Source organism: Rhincodon typus, chromosome 11 (assembly GCF_021869965.1).
Source record: "Rhincodon typus isolate 14 chromosome 11, sRhiTyp1.1, whole genome shotgun sequence".
Lineage (NCBI taxonomy): Eukaryota > Metazoa > Chordata > Chondrichthyes > Orectolobiformes > Rhincodontidae > Rhincodon > Rhincodon typus.
This window is the reverse complement of record NC_063342.1, coordinates 61,209,515-61,219,427: the sequence shown is the minus strand read 5'-3', so window position 1 is coordinate 61,219,427 and position 9,913 is coordinate 61,209,515. Positions and strand designations below refer to the sequence as shown.

At 40.2% G+C, this 9,913-nt stretch overlaps 1 protein-coding gene across 1 annotated transcript in view; it reads left to right on the top strand.

Moving 5' to 3' along the window:
- The window catches only part of gemin8 (gem (nuclear organelle) associated protein 8), a 38,811-nt gene that overhangs the window by 3,945 nt on the left and 24,953 nt on the right, over positions 1 to 9,913 (top strand). The window contains exon 2 of the mRNA XM_020520282.2: positions 1,063 to 1,495. Within this exon, the coding sequence (XP_020375871.2) occupies positions 1,063 to 1,495 (433 nt within the window). The remainder of the gene's footprint in view (positions 1 to 1,062; positions 1,496 to 9,913) is intronic.

The following is a 9,913-nucleotide window of genomic DNA, read 5'->3' as shown; positions in this document are numbered from 1 at the left end:
TGCTGTGTTCATCCAGATCTACACCTTGTTATCTCAGATTCTCCAGCATCTACAGTTCCTACTATCTCTGATATAGTCTTAAATTGGGTCAGCTGTGAAATAGGCTGCATGCATTCACTAAAACAAAAGCAAGTGATGTAGCAGATGTTATAGCGCTCTGCAGATATGGCTAAACTGAGTGTTTCCAACATTTTCTTATTTGATTGCATAACGAATTAGGGTTGATTTGTTCAACCAGAGTTTGAAAACTATTTAAATCAAAAGATTCCGTGTTTTTAAAATGTTACGCTGCAAGACACTCTTCCTTTAACACCCCAATAATTTATTGGTTGAACGTTTCCGTTTGTAAAACAGTCAGACAGTTGATGACTTGCATCCACCCATTTAATTTTAGATATTTTCTTTCTCTTTTTCAAGCCAGGTAGGGCAAACTATCCTTTTCTCACACTCACTTTAGTCACAGTTGATATTATCTTACAATGTATGATCATCTGCATAATACCTTGTACAAAATCTTGCTTATAATATCTGACAAATTGATTCCAATTAGTGGCTTAGTACTTTTGTATTTTCTTAGTTTCCCAATCTAAAGATTCAGTGTCAGTTTGTAACTGGCTACAGATCACTTGGGCATCATATCTGGAATGAGGCACAATACTGGAGAAACTGAGCAGGTCTGGAAGTCTCTGGGAGAGAAACAGATATCGTTTTGAGTTTGGTATGAGTCATCTTCTCATACAAACTTGAAATATTGACTCTCTCTCCACAGATGCTGTCAGACTTGCTGAGTTTCTCCAGCATTCTCGATGTTTGTTTCAGATTTCCAGCATTGGCAGTATTTTGCATTTGTATCTGCAGAATTGCTATCGTAGCATAAGGTATTGGATGTGTCTGTTGACACTTGCAATGGTGGGCAATTGTGCAAGTATGCTCCTCTCGAAATGTGCATGCACACAATTCCAGACCCTCTATGTAAACCAAAAATGTTACGTTCATGGAACAAGGAGGAAAATTGGAGAAGAAAAGGAAATCAAATAATTGTTTGTGTTTTGTTTTTAACAGTGTGATGAAATGAGAGAAGATTCACTCACTTGGTACAATCATAAAATGTATTCCAGATATTGGCAGCATTATCAGCTAGCTATGGGTTGGCTACAGAAACATAGACGTGCTTATCGCAAGGCAGTCGAATCACTTGAGTGTTCTCCTTGGTATTACACAGAACCAGAAGCAACGCACTTTGCTAACTTGCATAATGGATTTTCGTACTACTCTTCAAGACTTACTCAGCAAAGTGAGCACAGCCACAGAAGCCAAGAGCACTGCAGCTCAGAGATTGAAATGGGAGATTTGAGCAGTGAAGCCTGTTTAAATGCTGACACAGAAGGGGAAACAGATTCAGATAGTGAAATAGAATGTGATATCAGCAATGTGGAAATAACAGAAGAATTGCGCCAGTACTTCAAACAGACAGAAAAACATCAAGAAGAATTAAGTAAGTGTTAGAAATTATGTAGAATTTTCCTTGATGAATCTATCCCCATGATCTTGCTATGGATTGCTGCAGCATCCTTTCCTTCTTTTTCCCTACTCCAGTGACAACATGTTTCCCCCCTTCCAAAGATTCACACCTCTTTGTGGCTCAGATCAGAATAGAGTGGGAACTAACTATGCAGAGTGTCAGTATGTAGCACCAGGATCCATTTTGTACAACATTCGTTTTCACCTCATTTAAGTTTTCTTTGTTATTCAGTGAAGATGTCATTGCAGTATTACTTTGGAGACTAATGACTAATCTGTTAATAGCTCTCTGTTCATAGGTGAAATCCTTAAGCAGAGGAACAGAGCCTAGCTATTCTTTATTATCTTTATTTTCTGGTTGAATAATAACTAGTTTTTCTTCAGAAGTAAAGCACAGAAATGGAGCCAATCTCTAACTATTTATTTATTTATAATTTATTAAGCAAGTGACATACTGTAACATTCACTTCCTAACACTATCGCAATGTCTTAGGAAGTGAATATAATGTTTGATAATTTTAGGGCCTAAACTCTACCGTGTCCTACTCCCCTATCCCACACACCAGGCCTTGTTATCACATAACAAAAACCGAAAGAACTGCAGATGCAGTAAATCTGGAACAAAAACAAAGTTGCTGGAAAAGCTCAGCAGGTCTGGCAGCACCTGTGAAGAAAAAGTCAGAGTTAACGTTTCGGGTCTGGTGACACTTCCTCAGAACTATCACATAGCCTGCCATTACGCACCACCTATTGTTAGTCACTAACAGTCCCCATTAAAAATCATTCACCCTCCCAGCCAGATCGTTATCAACTCCTTTGTCTGTCCAACTGCTCTTCTCTGTCTTTGGGCTCTATCCTATTGTTTACTCCCTACCCCACCCCCTCTCTATTTTCTGCATATAAACTGATGTTTTCCCAGCTCCTATCAGTTCTGAGGAGGGGTCACCAGACCCGAAATGTTAACTCTGATTTTTTTTCTTCACAGATCCTGCCAGACCTGCTGAGCTTTTCCAGCAACTTCTGTTTTTGTTCCTGATTTACAGCATCCGCAGTTCTTTTTGTCCGTTTACAGCAGTTTAAATTAATCCACAGTTAATGACCAATACTTGCATTCAGTCAGACACAATTAATATATAAGAAAACAAGGTGCAGGGTCCATCTGATGAAGGGTCTAGGCCCGAAACGTCAGCCTTTCTGCTCCTATGATGCTGCTTGGCCTGCTGTGTTCATCCAGCTCTGCACCTTGTTGTCTCGGATTCTCCAGCATCTGCAGGTCCTACTATCTCTAATATATAAGAAACATATTTTCTTCTCCATCTCTAAATAAAAATAAAATTAATATGTATATCCAAAATTTTAAAATAATTTAATCACAAATGTCTGTATTCTGTGATAGCATTACATTGCAAGACCCTCTTCTTTAGGCTTTTTTTTATACAAACACGTGTTGTCAAAAATAAATTCAGCAGATTTTCACTTGCACAATCACCATTTAATTTTAGAGATTTCTTTTCACTCCTGCATTGATTTCAAGCCAGTTTGGTCAAACTGTAACCTTTCATCACTTCTACCTTTTGTAGAGTTGGCATTGCCCCAAAATGAACAATTATGTACATGATAATGAGTTCTATTTTCAGTCTGTCCCTTGTTTAGAATTTCACAAAGTATGTAACAAACAGAATCCCATGTTTACTGCTTCAACATAAGCCAGTGCTTCAGCAGTTAACAGTATTTTCAGCAAACTTTTATGACATTCGCCACCGAAGGTGATCAGGGGTAACCTCTCTACCTCTGTTCGTCCGTGTCTTTGCAAATATTAATAGATTTGAACAAAACTTATCACATAGACAGAATCCAGCCTGAGGAAAAATCATTTTTAGCGAAACTGCATGTCTAGAACCTATACATTTTCAAGGGATCCATTAACATTGACTTTTTTTAAGAAGGATGTGGGGTATTACATTTGGAATGTTGCTGATTCTTTTAAAATATTGTAGATTTTCTTGGCTGCTGTCACAGAATTTGCCGCAGCTGTCAAAATGTAAGCATTTTGCAAAGTAGGTTGTTGGATATGGACTAACCTGAAGCTACCCATGTGAGATGAATGCTCTTAAGGAAAGTATTTATTTTTGAACTTTGATTACAAAGCATCAAATACGGAGAAAAAGGCACAAGAGAGCTGTGTAATTGTAATAATATTGAGTTAACACATCATGGCTAAGGTTTGCGCTTTACTGAATGCTGTCCTTGTTTGTTTTTTTAGCTTCCCAAACTACAGGTTGTTATTTCCCATTTCTGACCTACAAGACATATAATGAAATTAATTGCAGTACAATACCCCAACAGGAAGATTGCTAACAATGCCTAATTTTGTGTCTCCAGGAGACAAGGATTGGATCTTAAAAATGCATTTATCCAGACTTAATAGTCTTGATGCTTTGTTTTCCCTTAAATCATTCTTTACTTTAGGATGCTTTATTGCAATATTTAACTCCAACACATCAAAACTAATACGCATTCTATTCAGAGCACGTAGCTGATTCATCAGATCAGTTAAACTTTTCAATTGCTCTTTCTTTTTTGTTAAAAGAACATCATCTTTCTGTGCTGAGTTCGCATAATTAACTGGAATGGAAACAACACTTTCTCAGAATTGTTGATTTACAGTTATTCTAGACCTACTGTGCTTAATATCTAAACCAGTATGTTTAAAACCACTGTATGCCTGACTCTGAATTTTAAATCTTTAAATTCTGCTCTAATCTTATTAACACATTTCTCCAATTCCAGGGTACCAAACCAAAAGAAATGCCTGAAAGTTTTCCTTTGTTCTCAATAAAATATTGCAAGATCTGCTTTTCTTAGTTGAACATAGGGTCTTGCTGAAAAATTCCACAAGAGGGTGTAATTCAGGCAATGAGCATGTTTGTTTAGTTTCTGTCTTTTTCCTTCCGTTTTTGCTTCCTTTGATTGCAGTCTTGTAAGCATATTTTCCTGAAAAAGTATCGCCCTGCAGAAGTGTGGTTTTGTGATGATTGATGTAGACTCCTGTGACTGTGGCTGAAAAAGCTAAAAACATTCTTCATTTACTTTTCCAGCTGTGCAGGAGTCCGCTTCAACATCTGTACCTCATAGGCATTGTACAAAGTCCCACATAACTAGCTTCATTTGAGCCTAAAAAATATTTTAATACAAGTCCATTTATGCAATAGGACTAGTTGCCTTTTTCTGCTACCTCAGAATAAATTCTTTCCAGCGATCTAAATCCTTGTTTTGCCTCTCAAATAGTTTATCCTCAGGTTTATTGGCAGTCACTAAAGCTTCACAATCATGGGGACTTCTGCTTCTGGTTCACAAGTTGTTAAATGACTTTTTTTTTAATTTCATTGTGTAACTTTATTCAAGCTGTGATGTTTGTCTGTCAGGACTACTGATGCAAGATCTCCCTCTTGCACTGACAAAAGGTTTCTCCGTAGTATATAATCTGTTTGGACCTAACTGTTGCATCTTCTACAGTAGGAAGGCCAATGCAATGAAAAGAAGACACTTTGGGGTTTTGCTCAAAAATAAGTTGATTTAAAAACCATATCTTCCAATATCTGGCATGAATTCTTTGTATTAATCACCTAAGTCAGAGCAATTGTCAACTTGCAGTCTAGTTGATCGGCTAAAATTTCGTGCAACATTTCATTGCTTGCTGCATGATTCTTTTAAGGGTCCACAGCTGAAAGGACTTTCATGATCATGATGTTCATATTTTCTCTCAGATCTCTAAATTCATCATTGACAAGTTCCCCATATTATCAGTCTCAAGTTTTACTGGTGCGCCAAGTCTCCTCCCAATCCATTTTCATAATAATGTCCATAATAATTCTTTTGTCCTTACTACGAGGTCAGTAGAGTGAAAATATTTGTCATTGTCCCATGCCTTTGGCCCTGGCAACTATTCGTTAAAGTCTCATGCCTGTGAAATGCTTATATTTGTATGTGCAGGTGTCCTGTGATACTTTTTTTTCAGTTTTGACAGCTAAGTCTCATTTATTCATCCAACACACCAGCATGTCTCAGCAGGATTTTTAATCTACGACAATTGTCTTTGTACCTTTTGACACAACTTTCTTCTTTTCTCTAATTTTATCATTTAATAGTGTTAAGACTTATCCACCACCCAGATGAGAGATATCATCTTTTGTCAAGAGAATACAATAATGTCTTGTCTAGGTGAACTGCAGAATCACTAGCATTCCAAAACTGTTTACCTTCTTGTACTTCATGTTTTGTTTGTGCCTTTTTCACAGAATATGTGCTCAACACTGAAAGATATCTTGACAGAAACTGCATCAGCACTTAGAAAATTGCTTACTCCAGCTGTTTCACATGAATTTAAAACCCTCTTCAATATCAGTGATAGGTAATATTTTGGAAACAGTAATTTGGGGTAGGGGAGAGTGTAGGAAGGAATATCAACCAGCATTTGGGAAAGATGTTTGAGTTAAGTGAGGAGAATCAACACATATTTGCAAAATGCAGATCATGCTTAATTCTTCTGAACCAAATATTTGATAATAACAGAGAACGCTATTGAAGAGAATATGACCTGTATAGATTTTAAAAACATCTAACAAAATATCAGAAAAGACTAGTTAACAAAAGTGAGACTCATGGAATAGGCAAATCAGTGTCAGCTTAAATTAAATATTGGCTTAAGGATAGTACAGTGAGTTGTAGTAAATAGTTGGTTTGCACATTTACAGAAGGGAAGACAGTGGTGTTTCACAAGGCTTAGTGCTAAGACCACTGTCCAATGAATAGAAATTGGGTAAACTCTGAATACTGTAGAGTTCTGAAGAATGAGAGGTTGTCTAATTGGAAACCTGCAAAATACTTAAAAGGGTAGACACAGGACAGATACTTCCCCTGTTTGGGGAGTCTAGAACAGGGGAACAATTTAAAAAATAAGGGGATGCCATTTAAGTCCGAAATGAGGTTTGTTTTTACTCAGTGGATGGTGAATCTCTGGAATTTTCTATCCCAAAGGGTTGTGGAAGTCCAGTCTTCGAGGAGATTTAAAGTAGAAGTTGATAAATCAAAATTTATCAGTGATATAAAGGTTTATGGGGATAAAGTGGGTAAAAGGCATTGTGTTCAATCAGCAATATCATGTTAAATAGTGGAGCAGGCTCAGTGGACTGATTGGCCCCTACTGTTCCTTTTTGCTGAACAAACGCATCTGCAACAGGTAGATGGAATCAGGTCATTTTTTTTTTCCCTCATCAGTTCCTTCACCTGCTGCCAACCCAGTCTTGCACTTATGTTGTATAGAAGTCAACCAGCTCAGTCATTAGGAATGATGGTGATGGGCATTGAGGTTCCCTACCCAGACAACATTGTTTGCCTTGATGCCCTCAGTACTACTTCTAGTTAATGTTCAACATGCATGAGTACTGATTCATCAGCTGATGCATAGGGACATTTGTGGCAGGAGGTGGTAATCAGCAGGCGTATTCCATGCCATGTTGTCCTGATACCATAAGACATCATGGGCTCCTAAGTCAGGGTTAAGTACTGGCTTAGAAACCACTTTGGCTACATATGCTCCTGAATCGTTCTATTACTCTAAGCAATGACCAAACAACATACTAAACACTCTCTTGAGCAATGGATGGAATTGTGTTTCTTTCACAAGGTCTGCTTTGCTGTTTTGAAGCCCCTGTTGAACAGAACTGAAAGCTGTTCTAACTCATCACATGCCTATCACACAAATGGCAGGGTGTGTTGAAATATATAGTGTGAGGTGTGCTGAAGGTTTTGAAATAACTGTACAGAGGCTGGTATCCTGCAATCAAATCACCCTTTAATTACTTCCGCACACTTCCTGTTATTATTGGTCCGCCAGGGCTTTCCTGATTGGGGTTGTTAACCTGGACCAATCAAAGATCTCGTCAACAAGGTCCACCTGGTTCAAATCACTACACCCATGTCCAGGGATGCAGGCCTGGTCTTTCTCTTGTAGCTTTTCCTGTGATGTTTTTGCTTCAGATCTGGTTCCTCTGACTTGGACTCTGACATGGGCTGTGTTTATCAGACCGTAGCACGCCTCTTGCGTCTGGAGCGTATCCTCCTCTTTTTCCGGCAATAACGGTATCGAGGCTACATCCATCTCTGACTCTGAGGGTACCTCAACATGAGATGGAGGGGGAGAACTTATGGTTTCTGCCAGGACTACTGGCTGTTCTGAGGGGACAGGTATGTTTTGTTCCTGCCCTGTTTGTGAGGTAACAGCTTTCAGGCCACGTATTTGTTCTGGACTGTATCACCTAGCCGAACTTTGAGTCACAGGACCTGACCTTGTGTCGACCTCGCCTCGTACCCAAAGAGGATCATTTTCATGGTTCCAGCACCAAATTTCATCCCCCAAATTAAATTATCTGTCGCTTAAAGGAGGCACGTGGCCGGCTTTGGCGTTCCTGCTGCCATTTCAGCCTCCCCTCCTCTTTTCTCCTCCCCCACCCACCCCAGTCTGGAAATCTAAGGTTCTCCCTGTAAGCAACTCTGCTGGAGCTATCCCTGTTGTTGCATTTGGGGTGGTCCTATAATCGAACAGGAATTGGGACAGTTTGGTATCAAGTCATGCTGTAGGCTACTCCTTTAAGCCTGCCTTAAACATTTGAACTGTTCTTTCCACTAGATGACGGATGGTGGGGAGCTGTCCTTATCTGCTGAATGCCATTTGACTTCAGGAAATATTTGAATTCTGGGAGTCTGTGTATCGCGACTGATGCTCATGGCTTCTCAGTTGTCTTTCCTGAGTTTGCCAAATGAACTTTGTGCACATTCCACCACTTTGAATGGGTGTCCGTAATGACCAGGAACACTGAGCCCATGAAAGGACCGGCATAGTTGACCCTACAACCATGTCCAAGGTTTACTCAGCCATTCCCACAAATTTGTTGGCGCTGCTGATGGCAATTTCTGTCCTTGTTAGCACTCTGGGCACTGCCCTACCAACTCAGCTATGTCAGCATCCAACCCTGGCCACCAGACATAGCTTCTTGCTGGTATCTTCATCATGGAAACCCCTGGATGACTGTGGTGGGTTTCAGCCAGTATCTGGCAACAACCTTTACTCAGGCAATCACCTTGCTCCCCACAGTAATATGCCATCCTCTACGGTGATCTGGTCTCCCCAGGTCCAGAAATGTTTCAGTGCTGATTGCAGTGGCCCTTCTGTTTTCCCCATTAACACCAGCTGTTTTAGTTTCACTTGAACAGGATCTTTTTGTGTCCATAATCGGATATTGTCAGTGGTGACTGGAAGGGTGTCCAGGAAGTTTCAAACCAAAATGGACTCTTCCAGGGGAGGCACCACCAGTGGAGTATCTGCCAGTTGGAGGCAGCTCAAGGCATCCACATTAGCCACTGACTTCCTGGGCAGTGTTCTAACTTGTACATGCACATGCTGAAAATAAGAGCCCAATACTGAATTCTACCAGAGGTCATGAGCGGCACAGCCTTGTTTTCCTTTAGTAGCCTGAGCCGGGGTTTGTGATCTGTTACTGTAATAAATTCCTATCCATAAAGGTACTGATGGAACTTCCTCACAGACCAAAAGATAACCGCCAAACCTTCCTTCTCTATCTGGGCACGTTTGCGTTCGGCATCAAAGTCTGGGAACTATACACCATCAGGCATTCCTCTCCGTTGAGCCACTGGTGAGCCAATACTACCCTAATACCGTACGGGGAGGCATCCCATGTCAGCAGTACCTCTCACTTTGGATTGTGGTGGGCCAACACCTTAGATAATGATAGCTTTCAGGTGAAAAAGCAGCTACTTCTTGGCTATGCGACTATTTCCAAGGCTGACCCTTTTTCAATAGCAGGTGTAAGGGAGCCAAGATGAAGGCCAGGTTATGTATGAATTTTCCGCAATAATTCGTTAACCTGAAGAAAGACCTAAGCTCCGGTACAGACATGGGAAATGGGGTTCCTTTGATTGCTCTCACTTTCTCTTTCAACTGGTGTAACCCAGTTTTGTTGACCCTGTAACTCATGTAGGTCATTTGGGATGCCTGGAATGCACATTTTTCCCTTCTGAGGTGTACACCTGCCTGGGTGAAATGTTTAAGACTATGCTCAAGTTTTCTTTGTCTTCCCTGTTATTATTACATCATCCAGATAAATGGCAACCTGGGGTAGCCCTTGTAAAAGTTCTCCATGGTCCGCTGGAAAAGGGCACAGGCTGATGATAGCCCAAATTGCAGTCATGTATATTGGTATAAACCCTATGGCTATTAATTGCAGCGTATTTCTGCGACTCCTCATCCAGCGGCAATTGTAGGTAGCCCTGGCTCACGCCCAGCTTCATAAAGGATAGCACTCCCCTCCACCAC